Source organism: Lissotriton helveticus, chromosome 2_1 (assembly GCF_964261635.1).
Source record: "Lissotriton helveticus chromosome 2_1, aLisHel1.1, whole genome shotgun sequence".
Taxonomy (NCBI): Eukaryota; Metazoa; Chordata; class Amphibia; order Caudata; family Salamandridae; genus Lissotriton; species Lissotriton helveticus.
Window position 1 is genome coordinate 1,905,631,538 of NC_136059.1, and position 17,994 is coordinate 1,905,649,531.

A 17,994-nucleotide genomic window follows, 5' to 3' on the forward strand; every position below is an offset into this window, starting at 1 on the left:
TACCCGAAGGTAGGGGTTTCGGATTGGTGCTTAAAAGAGAGATCGGGTGAAATTCGCCATCAAGCTCCCTCTCTACCAATAATAATGTGGGGTAAAGTATGGCGACTGGGCGAACCAAAGTGAACACTGTTTGGCCCAGATGGCAGTTTGACAGTTCTTAAAGTCCGCCAGGCTACCACCACCAAGATGGACTGGGAGGCGTAGTTTTTTGTAATCATAATTCTTGGACTTATTTTGCCACATTAATTTATTTGATAGTTTTGCAGTCTTTTGATGAAGCTAAAGGAAGCATGTTCGCAAGGTAGTCGATTATGGGGGATGATCATCATTTTGATGGTCTCAACGCGGCCCCACCACATTTAACATTTAGGGTTCTAGCCCTCTAACAGGGTTTCAACCTTTCTTAGAGCTTGTGCCTCATTAGGTTTCAGGGATTCCAATATACCCGAGTTGAACCCAATACCAGATATTTTACAAACTTCGGTTGCCCTGTAAGACCTGTGTAGGCGAACAGGGAGCTGGAACAGAGATTATTCAGAGCAAGGATTTCAGACTTGTCTTTGTTAAGTTTATAATTAGAGACTTGGGCATACTCTTCGATGGTTTGGAGTAGGGCAGGGATAGATTGAGTAGCCTTTTCAGACATAATTAAGATATCATCAGCATATCGAAATATCTGGAGAAGTCCATTTGCGTTGGCATGGCAGCATCTACCAGCACTTGAAGAGAAAGCGGAAGGACCAGACACCTCACCTTCATCTGGTTCCTGCCGCACACAACAGGTCTGTCTCAAACATGAATCCAAAACGTCAAGTAATAGGCAAAACACACTCTTACGTGCCTCTTGTGTATTGTGATGCCATAGACAAAGAACTAAAAGAGTCCGTAAACACGGCGGCCATCTAGTAACGTTGTTTGTTCAATTCACCGTTAGTACCGCCAACATTTCCACCATTCACGACCCTCTTGATAAATGGGTTCTATGGCAAATCAATTATTTTGTGTTAACCATAGCGCCGTATGGGTACAACAACCGCAAGATATGACATATTGAGCATATGTTTCAGTCTTATAGTGTTCGCTATGATCCTTCAGCAACTTCAGCTGCCTTTCATCTGTCAATTACTTTGTTGAGCTCCCTCCAAATCCATCTTTTCAACAGACATCATTTTATGTTTGAATGCTGTGCAGGAATAATTTTTGGCCTCATGGAGATCACCTGGCGATGGTCCAGCTGCTACCTCCAAGCTGCACGACGGAGAAGGAGATTGTTCAGGGATCCCAGTTTTGGACAAAAGTGCATACTGCACAATCCTATGTGCATGTGCATTTTATCAGCCATAATTTCAGATGGTTGACAATGTACAGGATGCCAACCACTAAATATTAATAGTAGATGAACCCTAGCAATTTTGCATAATGTACCACAAGAGACTCAAGATTGTTCACCAGAGCAGGTGTTCCTCAGCAAGTCACTACCAGTATGGGTCCTTGTCTACTGTCAGGCCATCCAACTGGAGTGGATGCTTATCTTTTTCCATATAGAAGCACAGGGCCTGAGTCAACAGCGCTCTGTGGGGGGTTTGGGTAATCACCTATAGTCTGAACACCTTGTGTAGTCAACCTATCAGTCACAAGGGCTCTGTCCAGATGTGTATATTCTGCGCAGTGTGTATAAAAAAGGAAGGGTTGGGACAAGAATTCCAGTCCACATGGCCATCTTTTAAACCCACTTAATCATTCTTTCTCTAAAGCTTCACCCCAGTCTCCCCCGGTGCAACAAGTTACAATATATTATATTTGAAAAAGTACCGGATCATATAAAACCACTTCAAGTGGCAGTTTCTTACATTGGACAGGTACAGTATCATGCAAGATACCTGTGTTATTGGCCAGTAAAATGTACCCTCGTAATTTGAAAGTTATTTGTATCCAAAAGAAATGTTAGAAAATGTTCTGTTACTTTATGCTATGGTTTGGCAAATGCTTCTTTCTAGAGTGTCAAAATCTGATAATTCCATACATGTGCTTTTGCATGGTAACATTTTGTACAAAATATTCCTCTTTACAAATAAATATAGGTAGAAATACTAACCTCTCAGTAATCTTTCCCTTTTGTCCATCAACAACTTCCAAAGAAATATCACCTTGAGACCAATTTAAGCTAAGATACTGATTTGCCACATCAATTTGAACAGTGTATGCTGCCGTTACTCTGCTAATATAAGGTCGGTTCACCAAATAGAACATGGGAAGCCTTGAAGTAAGTGCGTCATCTATGCGCTGATTTACAACTATTTCCAGTCCTCTTGTAGTTGCGCAATTGGTATCTCCTAAAAGAGAGAGAAGTTATTTAAAGATAGCACATGGCTAAGGAAATAGTAGGCTTATAAAAATCTGATCAAATAGGTTTTAAAAAAAATCGTATACAAGCTCTAGATAAGCCTCAGTGGAGTCTACTTCATCCTACAATCTAAGATTTGATTTCATAGCAGTAGCATTTCCGACATTAATAAACATCACAGGAATAAAACACCTAGTAGCAGCAAAATTGCTTCCCTAGTACAAGCAATGTAATCATTTAGTACTGTGAATCACTGCATTAGTCACAGAAATATAATAGTACAGGGGTCTCTCAAGTGTCAGATCTTCTTGGACACAAAGGAGTGCCTATGGGGGTGATATAAGGCTAGAAAAATTAGCAGAACCACAGTTGTGGTGATAAAACCCCTTTTTATTCAACTGAGCACACTTTCAAAGTTTAACGGTAAGGGGAATAGCATACAAACAGAAAGGTTAAACTCATTTATCATTATTTTCACAAAGACAGTACCAGTTAATTAAAGATCACACTACAGGCATTAAGGTAGCTCAGTAGTGCAGTTGCTTTTGTCCAGAAAGATTAGCACAGAATCACACATGCATCATTTAGAAGAGTGTTGGTGTGACCTACACATGCAGAGATAGGTGGTGAATGGGGAGACCAGAGAAGTATACTGGTCATGTCGCATCGATTGAGCATTGATTGATTTTAATAATCCTACCTTGAATACACAAGTAAAAAGCTACTCGATAAAAAAATGGGATTCTCTTACAACCTATGCCATATTGGTACATGTGTTACTTACCTACATCTCAGCAATATGAATATTACCAACTGAAATAAGGAGGGTAGTGGAATATGGTGGTACTTTACAGGAATAACCGCAATTTCGATCAATCAATCAGAGTACTTGTAAAGCGCGCTACTTACCCGTGAGGGTCTCAAGGCGCTGAGGGGAAGGGGTGCCGATACTGCTCGAAAAGCCAGGTCTTGAGGAGTCTTCTGAAGGCGAGTAGGTCTTGGGTCTGCCGTAGGTGGGAAGGGAGGGTGTTCCAGGTCTTGGCGGCGAGGTAGGAGAAGGATCTGCCGCCGGAGGTTGTTCGTTGGATGCGGGAGACAGCAGCGAGGGCGAGGCTGGCGGAGCAGAGCTGGCGGGTGGGGGTGTAGAAGCTGAGTCTGCTGTTCAGGTAGGCTGGTCCGGCGTTGGAGTGCTTTGTGTGCATGGGTGAGGAGCTCGAAGGTGATCCTCTTGTCGACGGGGAGCCAGTGTAGGTCTCTCAGGTGGGGGGTGATGTGGCTGCGGCGGGGGACGTTGACGATCAGTCGGGCAGAGACGTTTTGGATGCGTTTTAGTCGTCATAGGTGTTTGGCTGGGATTCCTGCGTAGAGTGCGTTGCCGTAGTCCAGTCTGCTGCTGATGAGGGCCTGTGTCACCGTTCTTCTTGTTTCGGTCGGGATCCACTGGTAGATCCTGAGGAGCATGCAGAGGGTGTTGTAGCACAAGGAGGAGACGGCGTTGACCTATTCAGACATGGAGAGGGAGGAGTCGAGGATGAATACTAGGTTGCGTGCACGGTCGGTGGGTGTCGGTGCTGTTCCCAGTGTGGTCGGCCAACAGGAGTCGTCCCAGGCTGAGGGTGTGGGTCCGAGGATGAGTACCTCCGTCTTGTCTGAGTTCAGCTTCAGACGGGTGTTCCTCATCCAGACGGCGACAGCCTTCATTCCCTCGTGGAGGTTTTGCAGGTGTGCGGGTCCTTGGTGAGGGAGAGGATGAGCTGGGTGTCGTCGGTGTAGGAGATGATGTTGAGGTCGTGTTGGCAGGCCACTTGTGCGAGGGGGGCCATGTAGATGTTGAACAGCGTCGAGATGGGGGATGAGCCCAGGGGGACGCCGCAGATGATGTTGGTGGCCTCGGATCGGAAGAGCGGGAGGCGGACGCTCTGGGTTCTGCCGGAGAGGAAGGACGTGGTCCAGTCAAGGGCCTTCTCTTGGATTCCGGAATCTAGGAGGCGTGTCTTTAGAGTGCGATGGCAGACCATGTCGAAGGCAGCTGGCAGGTCCAGGAGGATGAAGGCTGATGTTTCGCCGTTGTCTAGTTGGTGCCTGATGTCTGTGGCGGAGATGAGGGCTGTCTCGGTGCTGTGGTTTCGTCTGAACCGGGACTGGGACTGGTTCAAGATGTTGTCTTCCAGGTGGCGGGCCAGTTGCATGTTGATGATTTTCTCGATGACCTTCGCTGGGAATGGGAGCAGGGAGATGGGCCGGAAGTTCTTGAGGTCCTTGGGGTCCGCCTTGGGCTTCTTGAGGAGGGCGTTGATTTCGGCTTGTTTCCAGCTTTCTGGGAATGTCGCTGTTTCGAAGGAGATGTTGATGACCTTCCGTAGTTGGGGTGCGATGGCAGCGTCTGCTTTGTTGAATACGTGGTGTGGGCACGGGTCTGACGGAGAGAGCCTGAGTGGATGGAGTTCATGACCTTTCGTGTCTCGTCGTCTTTGGACCAGGAGGTCAGGCGGTTGGCGCTGGTGTTCACAGGGGAGGTGGGGTCTGGCATGGTCGTGGCGGTCATGGTGTTGAAGCTGTCATGGATGTCAGCGATCTTGCAGTGGAAGAAGATGACTAGTGAGTTGCACAGTTCTTGTGAGGGTGGTATGTCAGTGTTGTTGCTGGGGTTGGAGAGTTCCTTTACGATGCTGAAGAGCTCTTTGCTGTCGTATGCGTTGCTATCCAAGCGGTCTTTGAAGGAGGATCTCTTGGCTAATCTGATGAGGTGGTGATGTCTGCGGTGGTGTCCTTGTGGGCTGCGTGGTTGTCCGGTGTGCGTTCGTGGAGCCATATCTTCTCCAGTTTCCGGCATGCGCGATTGGAGGTCTGCAGCTCGTCGGTGAACCAGGTGGCTCTCTTGCTGGCGTGGTTGTTGGAGGGTTTCTGGAGTGGGGCGAGGGTGTTGGGGCAGTCATCGATCCACTGTCTGAGATTGCGAGCTGCGGTGTCTGGGTTGGTGGGGTCGGTGGGTGGGTTTTGGTCGAGGGTGGTGATCAGCTGGTCTTCGGTGATTTTGCTCCAGCAGCGGCGATGTAGCTGTTGGGTGCGGTGGTGTGTGGTTGGTTTATTGAAGGTGAAATGGATGCAGCGGTGGTCGGTCCAGTGGAGTTCGGTGGTGTGGTCGAAGGCGACGTGGGTGCCTGTGGAGAAGACGGGCCCAGCGTGTGGCCAGCGGCATGGGTGGGTGCTGTGACGAGTTGTCTGAGGCCGAGGTTGTCGATCAGGGTGGCAGAGTTAGCGCCGTTGTTCTCGAGGTGGAAATTCAGGTCCCCGAGCAGGATGTAGTCCGTGGAGGCGAGTGCGTGGGTGCTGGCGAGGTCGGCGATGGAGTCGCTGAATTGAGCTCGGAGTCCGGGGGGGGTCTGTAGATGAGTGTTCCTCTGAGGGTGGTGTTGGGGTCGGAGTGGATCCGGAAGTGCAGGTGTTCGGCGGTGTTGAGGGTGTCGTCGGAGTGGGTGGCGACCTTGAGGGTGGACTTGTGGACGATGGCTATTCCTCCTCCGGTTCCGTTGGCGCGATCCCTGCGGGTGATCTTGTAGCTGTCCGGGATGGCTATGGCGATGTCTGGCGCCGAGGAGTCGTTCCACCAGGTCTCGGTCAGGAAGGCCACGTCTGGGGCGGAGGTGTCTAGCAGATCCCAGAGCTTGACGGCGTGTTTGCGTGCGGAGCGGGTGTTGAGGAGTATGCAGTTGGGCACTGTCCTTGGATGTTTGGTGGTTCTGTCGCAGTTGAAGCTGCATGTCTGGCAGGAGAAAGGTTCGTGAGTCCGTTTCGGGGCGGCTTGGAAGCAGGTGTGGTTTCGGCTGGTGTTGAGTGCATGAAGGGTACTGGCATCGTAGCGGAGTCTGGTGTTGTGGCGTTCGCGGGGTCCAGGGGTTCTGGCACTGGGCGCGGTCCAAGCGCGGACGGGCACAGACGGGCTTGCCTTTGGCACGCCTTTGGCGGGCCAGCTGCGCGCGTCCGCTGCACGGCCTCCATAAGAGGGGGATAGGGAGGGAGGAGCAGCTGGGAGGCGGGAGAGGGGTGGCCAATGGGGAGCAGGGGGGTGGGGCCGTAGGGACGCAGTGGCGGGAAGGAGCGGGAAACGGCAGCAAAACAGGCGGGCGGCAGGGAGCAGGCCCGAGGCAGCTGGCGGCCGTGTGGAGTGACCTGTCTGCGAGCAGGGTCAGAGGTCGCTCCTACGCCACTGCGCGGCCTACTTAAGAGGGGGTTAGGGAGGGAGGAGCAGCTGGGAGGCGGGAGCAGGGTAGCCAATGGGGAGCAGAGGGGCGGGGCCGCAGTGGTGTGAAGGAGAGGGAAACAGCGGCAAAACAGGCGGGTGGCAGGGAGCAGGACCGAGGCAGCTGGCGGCCGTGTGGTGGCGTGGGGGGCGACCTGCCTGCAAGCAGGGTCATGTATAGTAACAGCTGTAAACCATCCTATACTATCCTTCAGAAATGGTCCCCAACAGTTTAAAGGGTTGCCATACTTTTCAGCTTAAATGCCTTAACCACCCACTGCAATCCGCTCAAGGCAGTGGATACAATGCTGGTCAAGCAATATATTTTGTAAGCAATTGCTTTTCACATCTAGCAGGTATTGGTGCTAGAATACTTAGGATAATAATAGTCTATGTTTGGGTTCAAAAATAGCCAATATTCTATTGCATTTTGTGCATAAACAGACTCTTTGGGAGGGTGAGGTGAGGCGAAGTGCTAAACACCTTGGTTTAAACGCTACCAACAATTAATATACACTGCATTATTTTTACCATTGGTTTATATAAGACAGACTGTATCTGGCTGCTATAGAATGGGCTCCGCAATATCTGCATTTTTGTTAGATTTTTTGCTTTCTACCAATAGGTTTTCTGAAAAGACGCCAAAACAATTACTACTCTGATTTAGAAGATTGGACACATACCCTTTTCTATGTTGAGGCCTGCACTGTCTTCTCCTCGGGTTTGAGGCCAGTATCCCTCACTCAAACCGCAGGAAGGAGTAGTTTCTGTTCTGTAACTCCAGTTCTGTAGTAGGGGTATCTCTGTTATAGTCATAATCTAGTGAATAGTCCCGCCCATGTGCGTGGACCCCGGCAATCAAAAATAATCTCTTAAGTTGTCAAAAAATTGCAGAACTGCAAAGACACTTAAGAGAAAATTTAAAGACAAATAATGCAGCCTATATCCACAGGCTACACTGTCCAGTACTTCAACTAGAAATTCCACCAAAAATCCACAAACAGCAAAGCCTGTCCAGATTTCCCTTGCTTTTACTGCAAAAACCCCTCAGAAATGATAGAGAGGAAGGCCTGGACAGACAAGCCCCATAGGCTGCCATTATGTGGCTTAAACAGGATACTGTGCCTTTAAGGAAACCTTCTAGAACCTTCTCCCAGTATCCCAGAATGCATAGCAGGTCCCACTGACTTCAGTTCTTTTTGAAGGCGTAAAAACGCCAGACCTGTAGCATTAAGTACATGAACAATTCTCCACCGGGGAGGAGGGCGGGCGCTTATGACTATAACAGAGATACCCCTACTACAGAACTGGAGTTACAGAACAGAAACTACTCCTTCTGTAGTAGGGGATCTCTGTGTATAGTCATAATCTAGTGAATAGAATGGCAAGCCCATCCCCACACCAAAGCGGCGGTGGAGAAAAAACATGATGCCACTACTGTGCGAACAAATTCCGCAGCGAAGCCTGCCCAACCTGAGCGTCTGCCCTGGCATCAGAGTCCAGGCAGTAATGCTTAGCAAAGGTATGAACCGACTTCCAAGTGGCGGCCTTGCAGATTTCTGCAATCGGCACATTACGGAGCAAGGCTGTCGTGGCAGCTTTGCCCCTGGTGGAATGAGCCTTAGGCTTACCTCCTAAGGTCTTATTAGCTTTTTGGTAACACAATTGAATGCAGGACACAATCCACCTAGAAATGGACTGCTTAGAGGTAGCAAGACCCGTCCTGACTGATCCATAATTGACAAACAATTGGTCTGACCTACGAATATCTTTGGTCTTATCCAGATAAAATTTCAACACCCTCCTAACATCCAGGGAATGCAAAGAACGTTCCGCCGGAGAGGAAGGATTCTGAAAAAACGTAGGTAAAGTTATGGTCTGGTTGACATGAAAATCAGAAATAACCTTGGGAAGAAATTTAGGGTGAGTACGCATCACAACCTTAGCAGCATGAAATACAGTATAAGGTTCAGTACAACACAACGCCTGAATTTCACTCACCCTGCGGGCCGATGTAATGGCCACGAGGAACGCCGCCTTCCAGGACAGGTGCTGCAACGAAGCCTTGTGAATGGGTTCAAAAGGCTCCTTCATCAATCTGGACAGCACCACATTCAATTCCCATGAAGGCGATGGAAGCCTGACAGGAGGGAACACCTTCTTCAATCCTTCCAGAAAGTCTTTGATCACAGGGATCTGGAAAAAAGAAGTCTGTGAAGGGCATTTCCTGTAGGCAGTCAATGCAGCAAGATGAACCCTAATGGAATGAACATTAAGGCCAGACTGCGCCAAATGTAAAAGGTAAGGAAGGATGACATCTTCCTTGCAGGTCGTAGGGTCATGGTTCCTAGACTGGCACCAGATACAAAACCTCTTCCACTTGTAAGCATATGAAGTCCTAGTGGAAGGTCTCTTAGACTCCTTCAGTATGTCCATGCAATCCGCGGGCAGATTCAGATGTCCATACTGCACTATCTCAGGAGCCATGCCGCCAAACTCAAAGACGAGAGGCTGGGGTGCAACATCCGCCCCCCGAACTTCGTGAGAAGGTCCGGCCTGCACGGCAACCGAATGTGAGGAAGGAGAGAACGGTGAAGCAGGTCCGTGAACCACCACTGCCTGGGCCACTCCGGGGCAATGAGAATCATCCGAGCCCTGGACCGGGCCAGCTTGATGAGAACCGCCGGAATCAGGGGAATGGGAGGAAAAGCGTACAGAAAGCTGTTCGACCAGCTGATCCATAGCGCATTCCCCAGCGACCCCGGCTGGTAGTACCTGGAGGCGAAGTCTCGGCATTTGCTGTTTTCGGCGGTGGCGAACAGATCTACGTCTGGAGTTCCCCACCTTGCGAAGACTTCTCCCAGCACTTCGTCGTTTATGACCCATTCGTGGTTTTCCTGAATGAGTCTGCTGAGTTCGTCCGCCTGAACATTCTGCACACCTGGCAGATGGGCAGCCGTGACCGTCAGTCCTCTGGCCAGGAGCCAGTGCCAGATCGCCTGCGCCTCCTGTGACAGAGTGCGGGATCTCGAGCCCCCCTGCTTGTTGAGGTAGTACATCGTGGTAGTGTTGTCCGTTTGCACAAGCAGGGAGCTGGTCTGGAAGGACGGAAGAAAGGCCTTCAGCGCCAAGTGAACAGCTCTGAGTTCCAGGAAGTTGATGTGATACGTGGCCTCCACTGGTGACCACGTTCCCTGAATCTGTAGAGTCCCGGAGTGCGCTCCCCATCCCAGGAGAGAAGCATCCGTCACGACAGTCTGCGTGGGAATGTCCTTGTGAAAAGGAACCCCTCTGAGGAGATTCTCCGCTGAACACCACCACTTCAGAGACTGAAGAGCATGCAGAGACAGTCGTATCCTGTCGTCCCAGGATCCTGTCCTCTGATCCCACTGGTCCTCCAAGCACTCCTGCAGCGGTCTCATGTGCAGTCGTGCGTGCGGCGTCAGGAAGATACAAGAGGCCATCGAACCCAGTAGAGAAGACACCGTCCTCACTGTTGTAGATGGAGTCGACATAAGAGCCTGAGCCTTCCGAAGGAGAGATAATCGTCGCTCTTCCGAAGGAGACACGCTTGCTGACAGCGTATCGATGGAGGCTCCCAAGTACTGTATGCATTGGACCGGAGTCGGGACCGACTTGGCCATGTTGATGTGCAACCCCAGCTTGTCCAAGAGAACGCACGTCTTCTGGAAGTGTGCTCGCGCTTCCGAGAAGGAGGATGCCTTGATCAACCAATCGTCCAGGTACGGGTAGACAAACACCTTGTTCTTCCGCAGGTGCGCCGCCACCACCGCCATGCACTTCGAGAATGTTCTCGGCGCAGACTTCAGTCCGAATGGGAGTACTGTGTACTGATAATGATTGGTGCCGACTTGGAACCGCAGGAACTTCCTGTGTTTGCGCGCAATGGGCACATGGAAGTATGCATCCTGTAGGTCTATGGCACAGAGCCAGTCCCCTTGTTGCAACTGAGGATAAATCTGATGCAACGACAGCATGCGAAACTTTTCCCTGCGAATCCACTTGTTTGCCTGTCGCAAGTCCAGAATGGGCCTGAACTCGTTTTTGTCCTTCTTGCGAACCAGGAAGAACCGGGAGTACAGGCCTCGTCCCCTCTGGGACAGAGGCACGTCTTCTATCGCCCTTTTCCTTAACAGGGTATCGGCCTCCACCTGGAGCTCGAGCAGCTGAAACCGCGAGCTGACCGGAGGAATCGATGGAGGCGGGCTGGTGAACCGAAGACTGTATCCATTGCAAACAATATTCAGCACCCACTTGTCCTGAGTAATTTTTCTCCACTCTGCCGGAAAAAATTGGATGCTTCCCCCTACCGGAGTGGGTAACGGATCCGGGGGAAGTAAGTTCCTAGGGCCTAGACCCAGCCTGGCCCTTGGGCGTTGGAGCCGACTGCTGGCCTCCCCTGCCCCTCTGGCGTTTCTGGAACGGCTTACGGAACTGTTGTTGCTGTTGCGAATGTCCCGAAGCCTGGCCACGTCCACGGCCTTGTCCACCGGACCGCCGTTGGAATGAGCGGTACGGCTTCTTCGTCTCCTTAGGCTTCTCGAGGCCCACCGCCGTGAGCGTCTCGGCCTCCGCCTTCATGCGGGCCATCTCGTCGTCCGCATGCTGCCCAAAAAGAGACTTGCCGGAGAACGGCAGGTTGGCCACCCTCTGCTGTGCGTCCGGTTTCAGGGACGTAAGACGGAGCCAGGCGTGGCGCCTCTGGTTGACCCCATGGCAAAAACCATGAGCAGCCAACAGGGAAGAATCCGCTGCCGCACTGATGATCTGGTTGGCCACCAGCATCCCTTCACTCAGCACTTCCTGAAAATCCTCACGCTGTTCACGAGGCAAGTGCTCCGCAAACCGCTCCAGGGAGTCCCAGAGGGAGCGGGCGTACCGACCCAGCAGAGCCGTGGCACTCGCAGCCTTCATGGAGGTGGCGGCAGTTCCACAGACCTTTCTCCCTGCCGAATCCATCCACCTGGACTCCTTATCCGGGGGAACCGTGGATGACGGAGCGGAGGCATGTTGTTTGCGTGCCGCCGTCACAATGACGGAGTCCGGAGGTGGTTCCGCTCTCAGAAAAGCCGGGTCCGAGTCCGGGGCCCGGTACTTCCTCAGCAACCTAGATGGTGCCGCCTTTGTCACCGCTGGGGTGAGGAAAAGGTCCATAGCTGGTTCCTCCAGGCCCGGTACCAGAGGAAGGAGAGGGCGAGACGAGTGTTTTTGGTGCAACGTCTCAAAGATTACGGACGTCTTCGGCGTGGGCACTGTCAGGGGAATGCCCAGCTTCGCAGCGCCCCTCAAGAGGACATCCTGGAACGCCACCAGGTCATCAATTGGGGACACCCTCGTATCCGGTGATCCCGACAGGGTAGGAGAACGATCCCTGGAGCCAGAGGATCCCGTGCGGGAGCGAGACTCGCGCCTCCTATGGCGGCGTCTCGACCGCGAGGACGATCTGTGCCGCGACCTGTCCCGTCTCCCAGAGCGAGAGCGAGAGCGAGACCTGCCAGTCCGTGGCCTCCCCACCGGTTTCCGTGGTGGAGTCTTCCTCGGAGCCTCCTTGGGCGCAGGTTTCGGGGTCCCCTTAGGAGGTACAGGCAAAAACGGCAGCGAAGTGGACCTCGGAGGAGGAACCTCCGGCTGCGGTGCCGGCCCACGCGGAGGAACCGGTGGAGGCGGGTCGTCCGCCGGAAGTGGAGGCAGCGTCGGCGGGTCCTCTCGAGGCAGAGGAGGAGGAGGAGGAGTGACCGCCTTCGGACCAGGTGTATGCGTCGACCGAGGCCGAGAAGGAGTGTACACCGCAGAGTACACCGTGCCCTGTGATCCTTGAGGCGAAGAGGGCTGAGAGCCCGCCCCTTCAGCCGGAGACCGCTTCCTCTTGCGTCCCCCGCTGGAAGCAGTGTGACTCCTGGGACTAGAATCCCTCTTGCGACGCTTCGGAGAGCCTGACCGACTCCTAGACGTCGACCTCCGTCTGCTCGACGTCGAGCGTCGCTTTTCCGGCGTCAAAGGGCGTTTCCTTGACTCCGGCGTCGAACGCCGCCTCCGCGACGTCGACCTCTCCTTCCTCGGCGTCGAACGCCGATCCCTCGACGTCAAGCGCCGATCCCTCGACGTCGACCTCTTTCTTCTCGACGTCGACCTCTTTCTTCTCGACGTCGACCTCTCTCTCCTCGACGCCGCACGTCTCCTCGACGCCGAACGGTCCTTCCTCGATGATGAGCGTCGCCGACGTCGTCTGGATGTTCTCGACGTCGAGGATCCCCTCGACGTCGACCGGCGGTGTCGCCTCGACGGCGAGCGCCGATGTCTACGACGTCGGTAAGAAGCCCTCGACGTCGACGACGTCGACGGCGGCTTCGTCCGCGGTGGCTTCGACGTCGAGTCGTCCCGATGTCTCGTCCCGGAGCCCCGGGGAGAAGGGGAGCACACCGCCGTCATCCCTCTCGACGTCGTCGTCGAGGCTATCGACGTCGACGGAGACCGGGATCGCTTGCTGGGCTCCCTGCCTCTGGGGAGCCCCCCAGAGGCCTCAGCAGAGGCAGAGGGAACCTTCCCTGACTGCCCAGACCCACCTGCAGCCTGCAGGCGCCTCTCCTCAAGGCCAGACAGCCTGATCTTCGCCCTTTCCTTCAGAGTGCGAGTTGTAAACTGCTGGCAGATGACACACTCCTCAGGGACATGATCTTCAGGGAGGCAGACGATGCAGACATCATGGGGATCACCTCTGGCCTTCTTCCTCTCACATGCTGGACACTTCACAAAGAGTCCAGGCATTTTAGAGCCCTAAAACACCTGAAGCAGCACACAGAAGAGAAGAGAAAGCCAAGAAAGTAAACTGCAACACTTTTAGTATACAAAAGTGCCAAAACATGCAATAACCCCTTGAAACAAGGGAGAGCTCAATGCCAGGGTCCTGTAAGCAGGAGCCGGAAAAAAGAACTGAAGTCAGTGGGACCTGCTATGCATTCTGGGATACTGGGAGAAGGTTCTAGAAGGTTTCCTTAAAGGCACAGTATCCTGTTTAAGCCACATAATGGCAGCCTATGGGGCTTGTCTGTCCAGGCCTTCCTCTCTATCATTTCTGAGGGGTTTTTGCAGTAAAAGCAAGGGAAATCTGGACAGGCTTTGCTGTTTGTGGATTTTTGGTGGAATTTCTAGTTGAAGTACTGGACAGTGTAGCCTGTGGATATAGGCTGCATTATTTGTCTTTAAATTTTCTCTTAAGTGTCTTTGCAGTTCTGCAATTTTTTGACAACTTAAGAGATTATTTTTGATTGCCGGGGTCCACGCACATGGGCGGGACTATTCACTAGATTATGACTATACACAGAGATCCCCTACTACAGAACCAAACCCTGTGCACCGCATCGACTTGTCATTGCAAAGGCTTGTTGGCTCTCTTCCTCAGAGATATTCGGGCTCAAAGTAGCCCCAATCTCAAGCATCTCCTGTGACCAAGAGCTTCGTCCTCACAGCATCTCTTGCACCATGGGCCTGCAGGAGTTGCTCGAGGTCCTCTTGCAACTCCAGTGCCTCCAGCCTGTGGGTCTTCTTGAGGGTCTTCTTTGATTCCAGTGGGCTCCCTTGATTGCTCGGGCCTACTTTGATGCCCCTGCTTGTGGCGAGTCACTCAGACTTGCTGGTCCTGACTCTGCATCTTTTTCGCTTACCACGCTGCTTGCAGTTGCCAAAGCTTGTTGGTGCTCCCAACAGGCACCAACCCCTCAACGCTCGACATCTGATGTGGACCAGCTCGTGAAGGGCTTCCTTAGCAATGCCTGATCCACACAACTGCAGTTCCAAGGCCCTCGTCAACACTCCTGCAACACTGACATCGGTGGGTACTCGTCTTCCGTGCCTCCTGGTCACTCCTGAGTGGCATAGACTCTGTCCCCTCTGCTTGCAGGTACTTCTCATCTTGAATCCACTTTTGGGTTCCACCAAACACTTTCGCCTTCTTCGCCAGTGGCATCTTCCCAAAGTCCTCCATTGAGTTTGACTGTGGTTTCTGACGCCACTTTGCACCTATTTCACCCGGCTACCCTGGTGTAGGTTTCCTGGTTCCTAGGGTATCCATTGGTGGGGTGGCTCTCCAACCTTCTGTCTTCCACAGGGTTTCTTCAGGGTCCATTGGGAAGGGTCCTTTTTTAAAATTTCAACCGCTACTTACACATTTACTTGATTTGAGCACACAGTTGTATTACCACCCTGAACACTGCCTCTGTGGGGTTCCTGGTTACTTACCTTGGGTCCCCAGCATTTATACGTTGTCTGGGTATAGTCATGACTTGATTCATGGTACGCATCCCACTATTTTAGTATATGGTTTGGTCTCCCCCTGGCAACCACTGTGTATTTTTGCTACTTATCTGTTTTTATTTGCAAAATATTGTGTATACTGTGTGTATCTCTGGGTAGAAGATATTAGAATGTGTTAGTAAGTGTTTTTATAATAAATACATATTTTTTTTAATACACTGTGTGGTTCTTTTTCACCTAAGCTATACCAATAAGATGACTTTCTGGTAAAACAAGCTGCTTTACACTCCTTCTGGACTAAGCCTGAAAACCTCTCTCCAAAGCTATCACTTAAAGAGCTTTCTAAGGTTGTCTTAAAACCACTAAAATTACCATAAGGGTAGGGTGTTACACTTTCATAAGAGGGCACCATATACTAAGCCAACCTCCTACAATTGCGTACCACATGGTTGTGTCGTTCCTATAAACCTAAATAGGAACTGCACGTTTAGACAACATACACTGCAGGATTGGTGTCCAATACGATTCCAGACACCCCCACCACGTAGGTTAGCCTGTATACCAGCTAGCTAACAGTGCCACTACAAGCTCCTCTTACCAAGGAGGGAATAGTTCTTGGCAACTATCGAACATGACAACTCTGTCCTATCAGGGATCGTGGAAACAGTACTGTACTTTTCGCTTAGTCACTCATGCTTACTTTGTCTCAGAGAAATACACAGAATAAACGGTGAGGACATTTTCAATAAGCATTTATTGAACCAGCATCATTGTAGTGTAACATAGGTGTGCCGAAACAACCATGAGACAGAAAAAGATATAAATGATTATATGCACAAATAGAGTAAAAGGATGGTAGAATCCTACCATAGTACTAAAACAATGAATATATACAGGCATGTAAATACATGATAATAATAATGCCTACTCCTACGATGCAACCCTAACTAGATGTACCTAGCATGTATATAGGTGTAGAGCTAAGAATCCTCCTAGGCTGAAGCCAACCCCATTACCTGAAGTGAGTGACTGTGGGACCCCGTCTTGGTCTCGAGATGGACACCCCGCGAGGGATGTCAGACCACTGCGAGCTAGAGTGTCTGCAGGCAGGAACCTCAGCGTCTTGCGTCAGTGTATCAGCATGGAAGTCTTTCTCCTCTGCTTGTCGTGGCAAAGATACGGTGTATATATACCCAAAAGGTACCCTCTGGGGATTCTACCTTGCTGTGTCATGTTGGTTGAGGATGACGGAAGGGATGACACTTATACATGGGTATTATGCAGAAGATGGTAATCCTAGTGTGATTCTGAGAATATTTATGCATAATTATTGAGGCTTTGTTTTCGGGGGAAACTACACAACATTTATGCAGTTTTTAACTAGGTAAAAGGTCAATACCAAAACCCATTGTGTGGTGTAATGGTGCGGCAAATGTAGGTGAAGTGTTAGGGGACTACTCAAGCCTGTATTGGGGTACCCTAGGAAACAGAAAATACTGTTTTCTTTTTGTTCTATTTTTGTGTTCCCTTTTTTTTAAACTTAAACTTCCTACTGAATCATGCCTGATTCATCAGCATTATCAGTTGCATCCCTAGAAGTGGCCTTTGAGGAGAATGATTGGAAAACTACAACGTACAGGAGTTGAAGGCTATTTATTAAAACTTAAAGGTCCAAATCAGAGGCCTCACCAGGAAAGAGGAGCTACAAAAGGCGCTGAGGGCCTGGGTAACAGCCAGACATGTGGAGACCCGAGTGTGGAGGACGAGGAGCCTATTTCTAGGATGGATGTGTTTCTGGGAGGGGAGGGGCCCTAAAGGCCAGGCAGCAGTGGTTTGTCCCCATAAGAGCTGGAGGACAGGAGGGTAGCTAAGAGGCATCAAATAGAGCTTGAAAGGCTCAAGATGGAATCACAAAAGATGGTTTTAGACCATGAGCGTGGTCTCTAGGTGCTGGAGTTAAAGAGTAAATCCAGCACAGATGGTAGTAGCAATTCCTCAGTGCACACAGGCAGAGTAGCACACATTCCTAAGAATGTAGGAAAGGAGTACAAGAAGGGTGATGACATACAAAGGTGGTTTCAAGGCTATGAGGAATCTGAAAGGAATTGAAGAGCAGGGTTGTGGCTGGAGCTACATGCTGTCCTGCAGAAACGGGATCCAGCAAGTACTTTGCCTGTAAGCAGGTGGGCCACTTGAAGGGGGATCCCAAGCGCCCCAAGAGGGCACAGCCACCCACCAGTGGGCAATCCAAGGTATTGGCTAGTTTAGCGTTTGGTGAAGAGGGGTACCCAAAGGAGGGTGGGATCCCGCAGAAATTACCCTTCTCTCACTAGGGAACAGTGAGATGGTACCAGGAAACCAGGTGCCAGAAAACACTAAGAAGTACGCGCCTTGGTGACCATCAATGGGAGAAGGGTAGAGGCTCTCAGAAATACTTGAACCAGTGTGACCTCAGTCCAGTTTGACTTGGTCTCTGAGGAGCAATTAGACCCTGGGGCACTCCATCAAATAGTTGCAGTGGACAACTCAGAGCGCCAATGTAAGGTGGTGCAGGTTACCTGTGAATGGGGGGGGGGGGTTAAGGGGGGCATCTCAGGTCCATTGAGGGAGGTTGTGAGCCCTACTATGCCTGTAGATTGTCTGCTAGGTACGACCTGGAGCAGTCCTTATGGAAGGATGTAGAGATCAGCTCTCACTTGGAGATACATGGGTTGCCAGAGTGGGCACGCGTGACCACTCCGTCCATTCCAGCCTGTAAGGGGGATCAAAAGGACCTGGAGCCTGAAACAGGGGCCCAGGTGCCTGCCAAGAGAAATGGCAAGGGCCACCGGAAACCTGCCCCTGAAGTTCTCACTGTCCAGGAGAAGGCTGACCTTGAGGTGGAGACCCCTGCACCTTCGGGGGAGCAAGTGGCTGAACTGAAAGACCCATCTGAGCTGACCCATTGGCAGCAAAAAGGGGGTCCCACCAGGGAGGAATTCTGCAGTCAGCAGAAAGAATGCCTTTCTCTAGAGGGTTTGCGGCAGCAGGCTGCAAACCAGGCGGCTGGTAATCAGTCTGGATCACGTTGGATCTACTGGGAGAATCGTGTCCTATACAGCGAACCTAAGGTCGCTGACCCTAGGTCGGCCCGTGTCTT

General features: G+C 51.3%; 1 protein-coding gene across 5 annotated transcripts in view; it reads right to left on the bottom strand.

Annotated features, from left to right (window-relative positions):
* ADAD1 (adenosine deaminase domain containing 1) overlaps positions 1-17,994 on the bottom strand; it is a 1,111,472-nt gene that overhangs the window by 226,440 nt on the left and 867,038 nt on the right. For all 5 annotated transcript variants that reach the window (XM_078676822.1, XM_078676823.1, XM_078676824.1 and 2 more), the window contains one exon: positions 2,096-2,333. In XM_078676822.1, the coding sequence (XP_078532948.1) occupies positions 2,096-2,333 (238 nt within the window). The remainder of the gene's footprint in view (positions 1-2,095; positions 2,334-17,994) is intronic.